Source organism: Mytilus trossulus, chromosome 11 (assembly GCF_036588685.1).
Source record: "Mytilus trossulus isolate FHL-02 chromosome 11, PNRI_Mtr1.1.1.hap1, whole genome shotgun sequence".
In the NCBI taxonomy this organism is placed as follows: Eukaryota; Metazoa; Mollusca; class Bivalvia; order Mytilida; family Mytilidae; genus Mytilus; species Mytilus trossulus.
This window is the reverse complement of record NC_086383.1, coordinates 57,589,044-57,607,079: the sequence shown is the minus strand read 5'-3', so window position 1 is coordinate 57,607,079 and position 18,036 is coordinate 57,589,044. Positions and strand designations below refer to the sequence as shown.

Below are 18,036 nucleotides of genomic sequence, written 5' to 3'. Positions count from 1 at the left end.
AACCAAAGCGTTTAGAGCAAATCTGACATGGGGTAAAATTGTTTATCAGGTCAAGATTTATCTACCCTGAAATTTTCCGATGAATCTGACAACCTGTTGTTGGGTTGCTGCCCCTGAATTGGTAATTTTAAGGAAATTTTGCTGTTTTTGGTTATTATCTTGTATATTATTACAGATAGAGATAAACTGTAAACAGCCATTATGTTCAGCAAAATAAGATTTACAAGTAAGTCAACATGATCGAAATGGTCAGTTGACCCCTTTAGGAGCTATTGCTCTTTATAGTCATTTTTTAACCATTTTTCGTAAATCTTAGTAATCTTTTACAAAAATCTTCTCCTCTGAAACTACTGGGCCAAATTAATCCAAACTTATCCACAATCATCGTTTGAGGTATCTAGTTTAAAAAATGTGTCCGGTGACCCGGCCATCCAACCAAGATGGCCGCCATGGCTAAAAATAGAACATAGGGGTAAAATGCAGTTTTTGGCTTATAACTCAAAAACCAAAGCATTTAGAGCAAATCTGACATGGGGTAAAATTGTTTATCAGGTCAAGATCTATCTCCCCCGAAATTTTCAGATGAATCGGACAACCCGTTGTTGGTTTGCTGCTCCTGAATTGGTAATTTTCAGGAAATTTTGCTGTTTTTGGTTATTGTCTTGAATATTATTATAGATACAGATAAACTTTAAACAGCAATAATGTTCAGCAAAGTAAGATTTACAAATAAGTCAACATGGCCAAAATGGTCAATTGACCCCCTAAGGAGTTATTGTCCTTTATAGTCAATTTCTAACAATTTTTATAAAATTGTAAATTCTTACTAACATTTTCCACTGAAACTACTGGGCCAAGTTCATTATAGATAGAGATAATTGTAAGCAGCAAGGATGTTCAGTAAAGTAAAATGTACAAACACATCACCATCACCAAAATACAATTTTGTCATGAGTCCATCTGCTTCCTTTGTTTAATAGTCACATAGACCAAGGTGAGCGACACAGGCTCTTTAGAGCCTCTAGTTTTGCGTTTTGCAATTGCCTTATATGATATAAATTATAATAGATAAATTAGTCCATCGACTAACAAGTCAAATTTAGTTGATATAGTTATTAGACTGTCACTCTTTATCGGAGTGATTGCCCTTTAATAAGGATTTGGTTTACCATTTTTTGTGTTTTGAGCAAAAATTAAATAAGATAGAGAGAACATATACTGAATGGTCTGAGAACACAATTATTTTGTAGTACATTTTTTTTAGAACATAAATGAAAATAAAAAAAATCCCACCTTCGCTTTCTCAAAGAAACTTTTACAGTGTGTTGTACTACTTTTGGGACAAATTATATCAAAATTATAGAAAACTTCATCGGCTCTAACTCAAAATATGGACAATTTTATGTTTAGGTCGTCTTGAGGTCTTTTGACAGCTCCCGAAGTGCTAATTTTCAACCTTTTTCAGCTGGACCAAATCACTACTTTCCTTTAAAATTCTGGACCCAAATTTTTTAAGTGTAATTTCACCCCCCCCCCCCCCCCCCTTCTTGCAATTTGAGGCATTAAACATAGAGAAATTAATTTGGAAGGGGTATAAAAATTAATGGCAAGTAACCCACTGTCAACACTAGGGACTATATTCGTGAACAACGAAAATCAAGGGACGACAATTGTGGTCTCAGACCTAATAGGATAGAAAGAGTTGACAAATCTTAAAAAACTTGGTATGACAGAAGCTTAATATATTATAACACTGCTTACAAAGTTTCATGACAATAGGATGTATATTATAGACAATAAGTTAAGTTCTATACTCATCTTTGCGCGTAAAATTTTGACGTTAAAATTGAAAAATTTCAACTATCAACATTTGGGGCTTTAAAAATTTAAATGTTGCAAAAAAATACTTTTTAAATGCCTTAATATATAACTTATCCTGTACTTAAAGCAATAGAGTACTCATTTGATTTATCAGACTTGGCATAATTATTCAAAAGTAAAATTTATATGAGCCTGCGCCTAAAAATTGAGGTTTGTCAATGAAGGGGAGCCTTACATGAAGATGTAATATTTTCCAGCAATTTTAATTTTGTGAAGCTTTTTGGTTATAAATGATCCTTTCATATGTATTGAAAGTACTTTAAATGGAAAGAAAAGTTACAAATAACATATCATATTAGTTTAAAAGGGTCTTAGGCCAAGTAAGACTGAAAAAAATTAGGGTCAATTTAGGCGGTGCCATATATTTACATTAAAAAATGCATACTGAGGCTATAAGAAATAAAAATTTGTGTCTTTTTTATCATTTCTATACTCATGTGACATGATACAACAAATTTGAGCACAAAAAGACTCTTGCAATTAACTTTTCTTACAAACAGTATGGTCTGATACAAAAATTTTTGCCTTCTCAGGGAAAAACTTGCATGCAATTTATTCTCAACAGGCTTATATTTAAATCACTTGCTATCCTACAGAAGAAAAGAAAGATATTATGTAAAATGGAACAGGTACAATAGACATTGTAAAGTGCTTTTGATACAAATTTAGTGAGGTCTTTATTATGGACTTCAAATTTTATGTACCAAGCTCCCCACTTTTTACTTCATCCAAACAGGGCGTTAGACAAGGGTCATTTATACAACACATTTTGCACATATTGTCTGAGATTATCTTCTTTTCTGTAGATTCAGAGTTCATAAATAAGTAAAAGAACTAGATAAAGGCATAGAAACACAAATATTGACACATGAAAACCTGTCAGATAGAAAGTCAGGATGCCATTTATGCATCAATATTGAAAAAACTATAAATGCCTATTTTGACCATAAAATGCCAAAATCGGTCATTTTTGCAGAAATTCTATAAAATTAAAGTTTAAATCCTTTAGTTTCATGCTATTTGACAAATTGACACCATCAAAACATTTAGGGAAGTTGCCAAAGTACAGATTCTATATTTACAGATTTCACCTCTTAGGTCCGAGAACACAATTGTTTTGTAGTGCATTTTTTTTAGAACATAAATGAAAATAAAAAAAATCCCACCTGCGCTTTCTCAAAGAAAACTTTTACAGTGTGTTGTACTACTTTTGGGACAAATTATATCAAAATTATAGAAAACTTCAATAATGTCTATAATGTTGGAGAGTGTCCTTTGTTGAATATTCACATAGACCAAGGTGAGTGACACAGGCTCTTAAGAGCCTCTAGTTATGTTAAAGCACCTGCTTGAAAAACTTGAGTGATTTTTTATTCACCTGGCCTAAAAGGCAACATGAACACTAGTCATCACTTGGGGTCGGTCATTGTCTAATGTACGTCGTCACAGATTAAAAGAACTCAATGGTGGTATTTCTCCTAAATGAGAATCTGTACTTCCACATTTGAACTTTCAATTTCAAAATTTCATGCTATTTCACTAAAAACTTGCAAAAGAGGAATATTCTGAGAGGATTTAGTCTTAAAAAAATAAAAAAGTAAGTTTCCTTGTAATAGGGCTTTACCATGAACGATCTGTTATATAAAATATTAGGAGGCAGAGCGAGGTATATTCAGTGTTTTGTATGGCAAGCCATTTTACTATTTATTTGAACTTCAAGATATCTGATATAATGTATAAGATTGTTTTTATAAGATATCTTATAAAACTTTAAAAGATATCTCATATACTTTTTAAGGTATCTTATAAAGTATATAACATATCTTAAAAAAGTATATAAGATATCTCATATTATTTTATAAGACATCTAATAAAGAAAATTATATGAGATATATAAAAAACTATATAAAATATCTTATAAACTATATTAGAAATCGTATAAAGTTTATTAGATATCTTGAAGTTGGAATAAATAGTAAAACGGCTTGCCATAGTTTTGGGGAGCTTTTCTGACTCTTTCTCCTTTTTTATTATATTTGGCTATAACAGTGATTTTGCCTTAGTAAATCTTTAATAAATGTAATGCATTATTAAAAAAAAAATTTACTAATAGGAAACCATTATGTATGACTCTTTAGGTGTGGAAAAAAGTAATATAACAAAGTTGCCCCATAAATTTTATATATTAGCGTAAAATGTTCCACTTTGTTCAAAATTGGAGGGAGAGGTATCAGTGACCAAAAAGGAACCCAACAATGAAGACAGAGAATTGCATTTGCGATGATTATCATCTAAGAGTAGTAATGTGTATCCTTTTTAACTGCTTGATCTGTTTGAGTGTTTGATTTTGCCATTTGATAAGGGACTTTCCGTTTCAGTATTTTTGTTATTTTACTTTTTATACAGATGCGATGAATATTGATCATTTTTTGGCCCACAAGATAGTCTATCATGATCTGGCATGGTGAGGATTTTTCAAAGAAATTATATTCATATTAATGTATGATGTAGTCTTACATTATACTTATTCTCTCTTGAATTATTGAACAGATTGTGACAAAATAACCATGTAGTGAATCAACATTAACGTCTTCTTTAGGTGTAATACCACGAAAAACAGAGTATGCCACATCTGATTTAATGTTAGAGGAGGCAAACATCACAAACTTGACGGTGTTCATTCAAAATATTTCGGAAATTTGGAAAAAATATTTCAAAAGAACCAGATTATGTAAACAACAACTATGATCAGCATACAAGATTTTAAAAAATGACAGTTATAACCTGACACCATTTAAGACCCTATAAAGAGTTCTGAAGAAGTTATTGCCAATAAATGACGGTTTTTCACAAATTTGGTGTTTTTTGTCAATTACTCCACAAAAAAAAAGAAAGATAGAAACTGTCAACATCTACAAAAGTCTAAATATGACCAGAATAATAAGGATTCCTATACATTGTAAAAGAGATATTGACCTTAAATGACAATTTTCGTCTCGCTTTAGTGAAGTAAAAAAAACGAGACAGGCTTGCTGTTTCCAAGTTTCGAAGTTTGGGAAGACCTATTGCTTTTGCTCAGTTCTTCTTCTTCTTCTTTTTTAATTTCCAAATGATTATAACTTGAAAACAGTTAGTGATAGACACGATTTTTATAATTGAAATGATAACGCACATTAAATAAAATGAAAAGGTTAGTCCCCAGGGGTCACCCCATCCCCTGCCATTTGAGAAAGTTCAAATATCTTGAAGATAGTCAAGATTGCCACCCCTAAACTAAATATATTCTGGTTTGTCATGCCAAGATGATTTGAATGATATGTAGGGTTAGTCCCCAGGGGTCATCCCGACCCCCTGCCATTAAAGAAAGTTCAGATATCTTTGAAGTGGTCAAGATCCTCATCCCTAAACCATATATATTTCTTTTCTCCATGTCAAGAACATTTGAATGATATATAGGTTCAGTCCCCAGGGCCCACCCTCAATGTTTTGATATGTTGTAAATGGTCAAGATCACCACCACTAAACCATATATATTCCTGTTCATTATTTCACAAATATTTGAATGATGTATTTTTTTATTGAGTTAAGTCTGCCAATTGATATTTTATCGTATGTTTTTATATGTTGTGATGTTATGCTATTGTTTCAGAAAAAGGAGAAGGTTTGGGCCCATTAAAACGTTTAATCCCGCTGCAAATGTTTGCACCTGTCCTAAGTCAGGAATCTGATGTACAGTAGTTGTCGTTTGTTTATGTAATATATACGTGTTTCTCGTTTCTCGTTTTGTTTATATAGATTAGACCGTTGGTTTTCCCGTTTGAATGGTTTTACACTAGTTATTTTGGGGCCCTTTATAGCTTGTTGTTCGGTGTGAGCCAAGGCTCCGTGTTGAAGGCCGTACTTTAACCTATAATGGTTTAATTTTTGAATTGTTGTTTGGATGGAGAGTTGTCTCATTGGCACTCATACCACATCTTCCTATATATATATATGGTCAGTCCCCAGGGGTTCCTCCACACCCAATGTTCTGATGTCTTGTAAATGGTCGAGATCCCCATCCCTAAACTATATATAGTATGGTTTTTCATGGTAAGATGATTTGAATGGTAAAAGGGGTAAAACCCAAGGGGTCATCCTCACTCCCTGTCATTTGAATTTGCTCAAATATCTTGTTAATGGTCAAGATCCCTACGCTTAAACAATATATATTCCTGTTTGTCATTTCACGAAGATTTGATGGATTACAGGGTCAGTCCCCAGGCGTCGCCAATGCATGTCACTTTACTGGACCAAACTAATTTTTACTGGACTTTGTCCAATATCAGATCTGTGAATTAGGAAATATTTGAGCTTCGTTTAGGAGACTTTTTAACAGCATCCTGTTACAATCATTTCTTGATAATTATCCGTCCTTAATATTATTTTTTTTGTGGTGAATATCATATATTCATAACATTTTGATGGAATACTGGTCATTGAAGTTTTTATAGTATATTCAACATACTTTCATAGGGTCGATAAAAATATTTTCCCCTTTCATGGTGCACGGTCACTCTTACATCCCTCATGCACACTATTATATATCCATCTCTTATAACATATTTTAATGAACCCACCGTAGGCATAAGTCTTACCCTTGAACGTCCGTCCTTCTGTCTGTTCCATTTTCGTTTCCACACTCTGACTTAAGTTTGCATCATGCAAACGTTATGAAACTCATACACAATGCTAAGAACTAAAACTCGCAGACATAGAGAGTTCGAACTTAGTCAGTGAGTCACTTACTGTTCCAAGGTTATGATCCTTTATAAATTGGAAAATTGTAATTTTGCCTCATGCAAATTTTATGAATCTCATATACACAATGCTAAGAACAACAACACACAGACATAGTTCGAATTTTGGCAGTGAGTCATTTACCGTCATAGAGGTATATAACATGTATGTCCCTATTTAACTAGGAAAATTGCAAAGCCTTTGCAGGGTCACTCCTGTCTTCAAACACATTCTTCTTTTATTATATTTTTTAAATCATTCAACTCAACATTGTTCAGAATTTTAAAAGTCCTCAGACCATGACTAATTTTGGTAAATATTTTCCACAGTTTTCAATGACTTGTAAATAATCTAACCCATGATCAGGTATGACTGATACTTTAGTTACAAAAAGAGAAATTGTATCATGCATTTGTCATGTAAAGTGACAGATGCTACCAAAATTTGGTAAATAATGCATTTAAAATTTTCTAAAAATAATTTTTGATATTCCTATATGAATCATAAATCAAATTGAATATTTCATTATCATTTAAAATTAAAATTTGCATTTTACTGTAACGGGACAAAATAAAATTTGCTTTTTACTGTAACGGGACAAAATAAAATTTGCCTTTTACTGTAACGGGACAAAATAAAATTTGCTTGTTACTGTAACGGGACAAAATCAAATTTGCTTTTTACTGTAACCATGGTAACGGGACAAAATAAAATTTGCGTTTTATTGTACTGGGACAAAATAAAATTTGCTTTTTACTGTAACGGGACAAAATAAAATTTGCTTTTTACTGGACCAGGACCAAATATTGCTGAAATGTTTCTCATGCATAATGTTTTTAAAAATCATTTTGATTGAGCCAGATTTGATTTTAGATGTTTTTTATAATCATTTCACGGGTGTCATTCGGTTTAACGAGAGAAATGATCGTGAAAGAATATCTAACGGCGGTCAAGTATTGAGAGACGATCATGAAAGCTCTGGTAACGGATCATGAAAGACATTTAATCGAGAAAACATATGAAAGGTCAATAAATATTCTTATTTAATTAATTACACAGACAAATTAACGACAAAATAAAACTGTCTGTCAAAATGGTTCAACATTATGATCAATATGTGAGAATATCCAGTTTTAAAAGTACATAGTTATTACAAAACAACAAAAGGCAGATTGCTTCTCGAAATTTCAATGGCATAAAAAATGTAAACAAACATGATTTTTTCACAAATTCGACTAGAAAAACTACTTTCATCCGAATAAGGGCATTCTATATGAATTAATCAAATGGTTCTCATAGTTATTTTGTATAAACATAATCTGAAACTTGGTGAATAAAGAACTATTTACACAAAAATTGATTTTTCGGATGGTGAAAGATAATGTACCGCATTTTTGAAGATCGTGAAAAGGATCGTGAAAGATCTGATGCTACGAAGACGTATTGAGAAAAGCTAGATAGGTCAACATCTTCAATAGGTTTAAGCATTTCAAAGTATTAATATTTTTAGAAAATGAAATGTAAATAGTTGGATGATTGTAGGATGAAGCTTTTTATTGTCATGTGAAGTACTCACTTATCACGAGTTATAGGATACCTGCGTTTTGTATATTGGATCCTATAAACTACATGTCCGTCAGACAGGATTCACCTGACCCCGAAATTGCCTCATTTCATGGACGAAGCTTCATTTTTGTGGTCTAGTCCGTATCGCAGATTCGTTAAGCTTTAGGATAACTGTCTGTTGATATGATTGTAAGGTGTACATTTTCAACTTCTGCAAGGTTTCAAATAACATCGAACTCATTATCATGCATCATTCGGCAATGTTTGTTTTATGTTGTTTAGCCTTTTGGATATATAACTGTATGCTAAAGCGCCAAGGTTTTTCGTGTATGGTGTACATGTCTGTCTGTATGTTTCATATATGACCATGATGACGGCAATGGTATTTGATATATTGAATGATAGTAAGATGTCTATGCCTGGCTGTCGGTCAGGGTTCATATACTTTTGACCTTATGTTCCGAATTAATTGGCCAAGCATAACTTTTACATTTGTCAGTTTCTAAGGCACTGTAAGGATCGGAACACATTTATTTGGTGTACAGGATATTTGTAGAGATCTGTATGACATGGTTCATCTGACATTGAACTCTTTTCATGAACCATTGACAACTTAAGCGCATTTGACACTTCTAGTAAAATCCTTGATATCATAGACGTTCAACAAATATACTATCATAATTAAAGCAGACGAGACATTAAATCATTTTGCGCTCTGGTATTCTATAGTCTGTAGTATATAGTTTAATCAATCCACATCTGCGTTAAATATAAAGAACTTAAGAAAGTACTGTTGCACAAAATGTTGGTTATCGTTCAATCTCAAATTACTCATGAAAGATGCTGTTTTGCTGAAATTTTTTGTTTGATGGATATCATTTTGGTTTAAACGTTGCATATCCATATTATTGGCTTAATAGTGTCGGTCTATCAGAATTGCACTTGACCGATTCTCAGAGCTGAATCCTTCACACTTATTTAGACACGTTTTTTATTTGTTATTTTTTTTACTTTCGAGGTAAAGTGTTGAATAGAAAAAAATAATAGCTTTAATGTTCATCCTTATCAAAATAGTTGCAGGTTTATCAAATGGTTAAAGAAATACTGATTTCTGATGACTAGTATTAAGTCTGGTCACGCATTATCTTTCACGATCAAAATAATGCGTTGCCTGATCTTTCACGATCAAGTTTGATGGAAATTCAACAAATTCAAGGTTTTCATATACAAATTAATGCTTTTAAGGAGATAACATACTTTAATTTTACTGTACTATCAGATACACCAAAGATTAAATTTCAAATATATCATGATAAACTGAAATATGACCATTATAGGTACAAAAAGTGTGTTATTTGTAATTAATTTCATAGACATGCATTGCGCCTTTTGTGTTTTTTCATAAAGTACTGTATATTTTCTTTATCTTATTTTACAGTTATGTTGAGGAAGTTAAACCATTTTGTCAGACATATTTTTTTGTACGGATTTGTTCCGCGTTTTGAAAATTAAGCGATTTTTGGAAAGATTCTGAGCTAGAATTTACATAAAATGTTTTTCACGATCCGTTACAAGACCTTTCATGATCGTCTCTCAATACTTGACCGCCGTTAGATATTTTTTCACGATCATTTCTCTAGTTAAACCGAATGACACCCGTGGATTTTAATTGAGCCAGATTTAGTTTTCCATGTTAGATACTAGCACTTGAATTTTAATTTAAATTTTAAGTTGCTTTGCATTGAGGAGTTGACTAAGTTAACTGAGCATCGAATTAATAAAAAAAAAAACAGTTATTACTTTAGCCCTATTCTCGATTATGTTGGCCTTGTACATATTTTACGTATCAAATGTTTACTTTAATCTTTTTTTTTTAGTTTACCAAAGAAGAGATCAATTTTACAAAGATGGGAATAATTGTGCTGAACATTCTTGCTGATGTTTCATATGACCTTCTAAAACCAGATAAACCAAATCTACGTCCGAGGAGCGATTACGATATATCACACTTATACCAGGAACACTTTAAACTTAACAAACATATTCCAACTAATCGATGGGGAGGGAATTGGCAAACCATTAAGGGTACAGACATAGCTATTGGTGATGATATTGAGCGCATAAGACTTACAAGGAATGAACTACAACACTCAACGGCAGCTGAGCTTGGTGATACACGTTTTAATGAGTTGTGTAACATATTAACTGAACTCTTAAAACGGTTTGACCACTATAACAAACCACAAAAGCTGTATACAGATGAGCTAAATGATATTTTGGCTAAAACTATTACAGATGAAGATGTGAAATCAGTTAAAAATGATTTTCTGGGTAAATATGCTTTAAACAGTTTGAAGTTGCGCTCAAAATTTATAAGGGTTTTATCCAGACTATAAAGTATGAGTCATGTGAGTGTGCAGACTTTATAAGTATTATCTAATAAAACACTTAATTTTATGTCTTTCAAATATGAATATATTTCGGGTAAAGAGGAGGTTCCTTTGAATGATAGTCACCATAGCTTCTTTTTCTACTGGTCCATTAAACAGGGGTACTTCTGTAAAACTTTTGATTTTTTAAAGTAAAATGTCAAACAGCAGCATATTTTATCTTTGGATTTGTGAATTATTTTATTTATTTTCAGAAATGACTGTTGAGGTCGAAATAGAACAACAATTTAATGTTCCAATGCATTAGAGAAATACAGTTGTTCTCATCATTTGTATGGCAAACAGTTATTTTTTGCGATGAGAAATACACAGATTACCATAGAAACAGATTTGCAGAAGACCAATCCCTTGTGGATAGAAGGCGATCATCTTTATATCTAATAATGTTAATTGCAATATAATGCTGCCGATAAAAATCAGACAATCATGTATAGTAACTTTACCTTATTATACTTGCCACAGGGTTTGTTCTTACATGAGCAACAGGACATGTGCCACTAGTGGAGTAGGATCTGCTTACCCTATTGGAGCACCTGAGATCATCCAAAGTTTTGGTGGGGTTCTTGTTGCTCAGTCTTCAGTTTTCTATGTTGCGTTTTGTTTACTGTTGTTTGTCTGGTTACACTCCATTATTCCGACAACCCATTAGTCCGACAGCCCATTAGTCCGACAGCCCATTAGTCCGACAGCTCAGTGGTACAACGGCCGATTGTTCCGACAGCCAATTGGTCCGACAACCCATTAGTCCGAAAACCCTTGATCCGACAGCCTATTAATCCGACAACCCATTAGTCCATCACTTAGAAATAATCAATGCGCGGTATCAGGGTAAAAGAAAATATGTCTGTCAGTATTATAACGTATATGTTATTACATATCATTTACAGAAATAATTCCATATATATATAGATCTATGTACCTGTTCGAATACTTTTTATATACCTAATTTAAATTTGTGTATAGAGGTCTATTATTCAATTTCGTGCCTTTTCGTATATACAGAAATCGTTTGAATATTTACAGAATTCGAAAAACGAATATACAGAACTATTTCCGTTTGGATAGACTTGTATACGGAATTATGACATAACATTCTTTGCAGACGCAAATACAAGACTATGCAGAATTCTAATTACATATATATCTAAACATATATATGAATAATTCTAATAACGTTATACAGGGAATTATTTATACAGATGTTCGTCAAACTATTTTCTACAAGTTAGGCAAGGTCAGAATGTGATTCTATTCTGTATATTTGATATTGTGTAACTCCAATGATATACGGCCAAATATGACCCGACACCTTAGACATTAGGTGGGTGTTATCTGACCCGACACCTTAGACATTAGGTGGGTGTTATCTGATCCGACACCTTAGACATTAGGTGGGTGTTATCTGACCCGACACCTTAGACATTAGGTGGGAGTTTTGTCTTTGTCTTACTTTGCCATGACATTGTCAGTCTTTGACTTATGAGTTTGAATATCCATTTGGTCTCGCCTCTCTTTTATAAAGAAATTGTCAAGATAAAAAAAAATGGACTAAAGAGGAAATATTGTAATAGAAGTTTGGTCTGTTATAGTAAATAAACTCATCATAGATACCAGGACTAAATTTTGTATATACGCCAGACGCGCGTTTCGTCTACAAAAGACTCATCAGTGACGCTCGAATTAAAAAAAGTAATGATAGCTAGGTGTAATTGCCCTGACCTCATTTACATGGATCATTGATAATGTTGATTGTATGTGATATTTGTTGTAAAGCCTTTTCTATAAGACTTTCAATATAAATTCAGTCATGGTCAGTAAATTAAAGCAGGCTAGACATTTATACAAGTGCTATCTTGTTTTTTCCCTTCGCTAAACCTACATCTTTCGCCACGAGAAAAAAAAATATTTGCTCACAATTTCTAAACATATTACATATACATTGTTGGCAATTCAGAATACACTATAGAATATTATTATGGCTAACTTTCCATTCAACGATACCAATAATATATAAGGAACTTTAACAAATAAAAGCTTATACATCGTCATCTTCGTATCGTCAGTGTTTCTTATAGCAACCAGATGGGTATTGACAAGTTTAAAAAAACCTGGAAATCGCATCCTAATTTTTACGGTTATATTGTTTATAAAGCAGGTGAATTTAAATCTGATCTATGTGAACATAAGTATCCTTTGAACAAATTTGTTCTTATAGGATATCATGTAAAAACCGTATAAATATCTCGACCCCGTTTGTTTTTGAGGTTTGTGTTGATCAGTTGTATTTGTCCTGTGTTGTGTTCTGTATACTGTTGTTTGTCGTCTGTCTTTTTCTTTTTTTTGGCAGTTCAGTCTATTTTCGACTTATGATAACCCTTCGGGATCTTTCGACTTTCTGCTTGAACATGATTTTTATTTAGTCGAACTACTGTATCCCTAGCCTGTCAACACTAAGGTTGTGAGTTCTAATCCTGCTCATGGCAGGTGCACTCTACTCACTCTTAATTGACTAGGATTGTCAGTTTTTCTACCGAAGGTCGGTGAATTTCTTTGAACACTTCGGCTTCTTCCACCAATAAAAATAGACCGCCATGAAATAAGAGAATAGTGCTGAAAATAGCGTTTAACACAAATCAATCAAAATCAATAAATATGTTTTCCTAAAACGGTTATAAACGAAGCAACGAAAATAACATGGTCTAGACAAGGAGGTGTCATTGAAGTTGGAATCAGTGGTCATTCTAATATTAGTGATAAAACTAGCCAAGTAGGTGTCATTGAAGTTGGAATCAATGGTCATTCTAATATTCGTGATAAAACTAGCCAAGTAGCTGTCATTGAAGTTGAATCAGTGACCATTCTATTATTTGTGATAAAACTAGCCAAGTAGGTGTCATTGAAGTTGGAATCAATGGTCATTCTAATATTAGTGATAAATCTAGCCAAGTAGGTGTCATTGAAGTTGGAATCAATGGTCATTCTAATATTCGTGATAAAACTAGCTAAGTAGGTGTCATTGAAGTTAAATGAGTGACCATTCTATTATTCGTGATAAAACTATCCAAGTAGGTGTCATTGAAGTTGGATTCAGTGGTCATTCTAATAGTTGTAATAAAACTAGCCAAGTATGTGTCATTGAAGTTGGAATCAGTGACCATTCTATTATTTGTGATAAAACTAGCCAAGTAGGTGTCATTGAAGTTGGAATCAATGGTCATTCTTATATTTGAGATAAAACTAGCCAAGTAGGTGTCATTGAAGTTGGAATCAGTGGTCATTCTAATATTTGGGATAAAACTAACCAAGTAGGTGTCATTGAAGTTGGAATCAATGGTCATTCTGATATTTGTGATAAAACTAGCCAAGTAGGTGTCATTGAAGTTGGAATCAGTGGTCATTCTAACATTTGGGATAAAACTAACAAAGTAGGTGTCATTGAAGTTGAAATCAGTGACCCCTCTATGGCATATAGTACGAGGAAACAAAGAAAGAACAAACAGGTAAAATCATTGAAACACTATTAAAAAAAAAATGGCAAACACGTTTGCTGATCATATGCAGAATTGCAGAACCCAGCATTTGAAACTATTAGAAACATTGTTCAATTTAACTATATTTTTTAAAGCCCGTATAATGAAATGAAAATAAAACACAATTTAAAACCGTGGATGAAATCATAAATTTTAGATGATCTAAGAAACGAGACTCTTTCTTACAAGTATACTAAAAAAATATTTAAAAAATATTTTGACTACAAAATAAGAAATTTGGTAGATAGAACTGTAGAAAAGGCAAAAGAATGATATCTTTCTAGCAAAATTGAAAAAAATTGGCTGTTCAACTACAGGATGGTGCAAGTCATGTGGTAACAAACGATGTCTGACTTGCCAACAAATACTGCATACTCAAACATTTACTTGTCACTCTACTGGGTCTGTGTTCACAATATTTTGTAATGTAACTTGCAAAACCCAGAATGTTGTATACATTCTTCAGTGTCGATGTGGCATGCAGTATGTTGGCGAGACAGAACAGCCATTCAACAAACGCATGAATGGTCATCGTAGTGACTACACATGCAAGCCCGACCTCCCCGTAAGTCGTCATTTAAGATCACATGGGCACGACCAAGCTGATCTAAAAAAAACTTACCATCACCATCATAGATCACAGCGAGGATTGGTCAAAGGCCGACAGACTTGCTCGGGAAAGTTTTTGGATAAGAAAGCTCAGGACAGTTTCCCAGAGGGAATTAATGAAAAAACATAGAAGAGTACTTTTTTTCTACCATCACTAACTTCCTGCCATTACCCGTGTCCAGTAACTTCGGCTTTTTATAGTTCGTTCTTATGTTGTACTGTTATACCACTGTCCCAGGTTAGGGGGAATGTTGGGATCCCGCTAACATGTTTAACCCCGCCACATTATTTATGTATGTGCCTGCCCCAAGTCAGGAGCCTGTAATTCAGTGGTCGTCGTTTGTTTATGTGTTACATATTTGTTTTTCGTTCATTTTTTTACATAAATAAGGCCGTTAGTTTTCTTGTTTGAATTGTTTTACATTGTCTTATCGGGGCCTTTTATAGCTCACTATGCGGTATGAGCTTTGCTCATTGTTGAAGGCCGTTCGGTGACCTATAGTTGTTAATGTATGTGTTATTTTGGTCTTTTGTGGATAGCCTTTGTCTCATTGGCAATCATACCACATCTTCTTTTTTATATTTCGCAATTTTTTTTTTTTTATCTCCCCGGGATTCGAACCCATGCTACTGAGATATCGTGACACCTAATCGCCTGCACTGTAGCCGTCCCGCTAGACCACACGACCACCTGTGCTTCACAATAATAAAGCTTCTGGTGGCCGTGTGTTACCTTTCCTCGTCAGTTTTAATCTAACGTCGTACTACAGTACATGATATATAAGGCATGGAGATGTTATTGTTACATATCAGCTCAATTATCTATAGTAAAGGATCCAACAAATTATTGCAAGATACAGTCACAGAAAATAATTATATTTATAAGTACGTCTGAGTCAGTGACAACTGTACAACAGATTTATCCATCGGATCACCAGCAATGATGGTGATACATGGCTGTGAAAACATGTATATACAACTCGTCTAAACATCAACCCAACAATGTTAGATCTGTAAATATAGGGTTCGACGACTTACAGAAAAGAGCGACGATTTACAGAAAAGAACCGAAAAGGACCGAAAATGACAAAAAAGAACCGAAAAGGACCGAAAAGAACCGAAAAGGATATCGATTTTTTTGTAATAGAAGGAAATAAGCAAATTGCATTTAATCATTGAAAACCTTATACTGTGACAGAATAATTTTAACTCACATGTATGTGGAAATTACTGGTAGGGTAGGATGCCTAACTTATAGAATAGAAAAATAGAAAATATTTTTTTATTCACCAAATAAGGGCCCCTAGGAGGGCATATAGCATACAAACAATAACATATGCAATACACAGACAATAGATATTTAATATGAGTAATAAAAAAATACTACAGGAAACACGAAACAAAATAATAGCAATATACTAGTACTATTATAATTCAATTAATACCAGTGTTGACATTGACTTATGTGCTGCAGGTTTATTAGTGTATTTTACCTATAAAAAGAAAAACAAGAAGTATAAGTAGGTAGTGCTGAGAAATATATATACACATATAAATACATTAAATTGCACACAGTTTGTTTTTTTAATAAATTTACTGCACGCGTTGCCGTTTTAGCGTAGTTGTCCTATCAGCCAGTTTCCTTTTCCTCTGACCTTTCTTCTTTCCTTTCGACCTAGCTTCATTAACCACTCGTCTGCCATCTGTTGACTTAACCAATTTGGTCTTCATACGGTATCGGCGGAACCTGGCAAAATATTTGTACCTTTCCATTAAAGTTTTGTTTGCCCAAACATGCCTGTCAATCTTAAAATGTTTGTGTGTGCTCGCAAGCGTATAAGGTCCTCTCCCTATCACTGCTCTCCGTAAATCTTTATAGTTTGCCTCTACCGTGTCTGTCATCTTTATCACAAAGTCAACTAATGACTGAGGCTTCCAATCAACAGCTATCTTCAGAACATGATTGTACGATTCACTATTATTGTTAGTCCACTCTCTTTCAATTCTTCCCGCATTTTGTGGCTCACATATTTTCCCTTTAAGGACTGGCTTCAAAACCGTTGAAAAGTAGCCTTTCAATGATGGAAATTTCTCCTTACAGAATTCTTCGACTTCTTCACACTTTTCTTAAAAAACGGCACTATCGTCTGCATTAGATATGCCATTTCTTCCAAAAATGCGTTGCTCGATATCTAATCTGTCCTTTCTGTGCATCCCAACTCCATTTTTCATCTTTTCTGAAAGGTTTAGTTTCAAATGCCGTGTACATAGGGTGCTATAAACAGTTTCGTATAAAAAACTAGGGGTTATTCCCTGACTAAAAATAACCATGGAGGGAAACCCCTGTTTATTAACTCAATTGGTGCAAAAGTATCATGTTTTTTGTGTTTGATTGTAAAAAATAGTTAATTAGCTTTCAATTAAAACAGGTTGAATGATTGAAATATTTTTAAAAATTAAATTAACTTTACATGTTTTGAGGGGAGACAACTTTGTAAACATCCTGTTTTTTTGGCAGTGAAAATTGAAAACTTATTTGCAGCCACTGTAGCTCTTTTCGGAGCAGGAAACCGTACCCTGAAACAAGATTTTTTTGAAAGGCCAGGTAAAAACCTACAAATTTCATACAGTTTTGATTATGAAAAATGTGCATGGATCATGTCTTCATGTCTGTGCACATGACCTGGTTTCAATTTTTTTCTGTCAAAATTAGAGCTTTTATCCCCCATGTTCATTGGATGGAATGTTTTTAATATATTAAAAGTACACATTATTTTTATTTCATTATAAACTAGAGAACATTCTGATTCCAGTGATATCAAGTTTTATACAAGTATCTTTATTAATCAGTCCACCACTAAGGGTCACTTATGCATGGTCCCTAAAAATGTGACGTCATAGAAAAAAACCGTTTATTGCACCCTTAAAGGGACAAATATATATTATAGTGATGTTTTAGCATAGAAAAGTGCATGCGAATGGAGTAAAATAATTCTGAAAAATATTGTACGGCATGTATACTTTAATTTAAAAGCATCAGTTTGGTATATTTAATGCAAATATTACAGATTTGTACATAGCAACCAGAAATAAGAAAACCAGACTCTGCGCGAATATTGAAGTTTTTTGCATCTTTTTGCGACGTCATGATATTTTATTTAATCTCTCATATATTTGAAACCATAGGTTGCACATTTAAAGTGTAGATATTTTCTACTTTTACC

The 18,036-nt window shown here is 33.2% G+C and overlaps 1 protein-coding gene across 1 annotated transcript in view; it reads left to right on the top strand.

Annotated features, from left to right (window-relative positions):
• The window catches only part of LOC134691346 (uncharacterized), a 193,419-nt gene extending 181,136 nt beyond the window's left edge, over positions 1-12,283 (top strand). The window contains exons 11-12 of the mRNA XM_063551815.1: positions 10,101-10,554; positions 10,868-12,283. Coding sequence (XP_063407885.1) covers positions 10,101-10,554; positions 10,868-10,920 — 507 coding nt within the window. The 3' untranslated portion in view covers positions 10,921-12,283. The remainder of the gene's footprint in view (positions 1-10,100; positions 10,555-10,867) is intronic.
• The last annotated feature ends 5,753 nt before the right edge of the window (positions 12,284-18,036 follow it).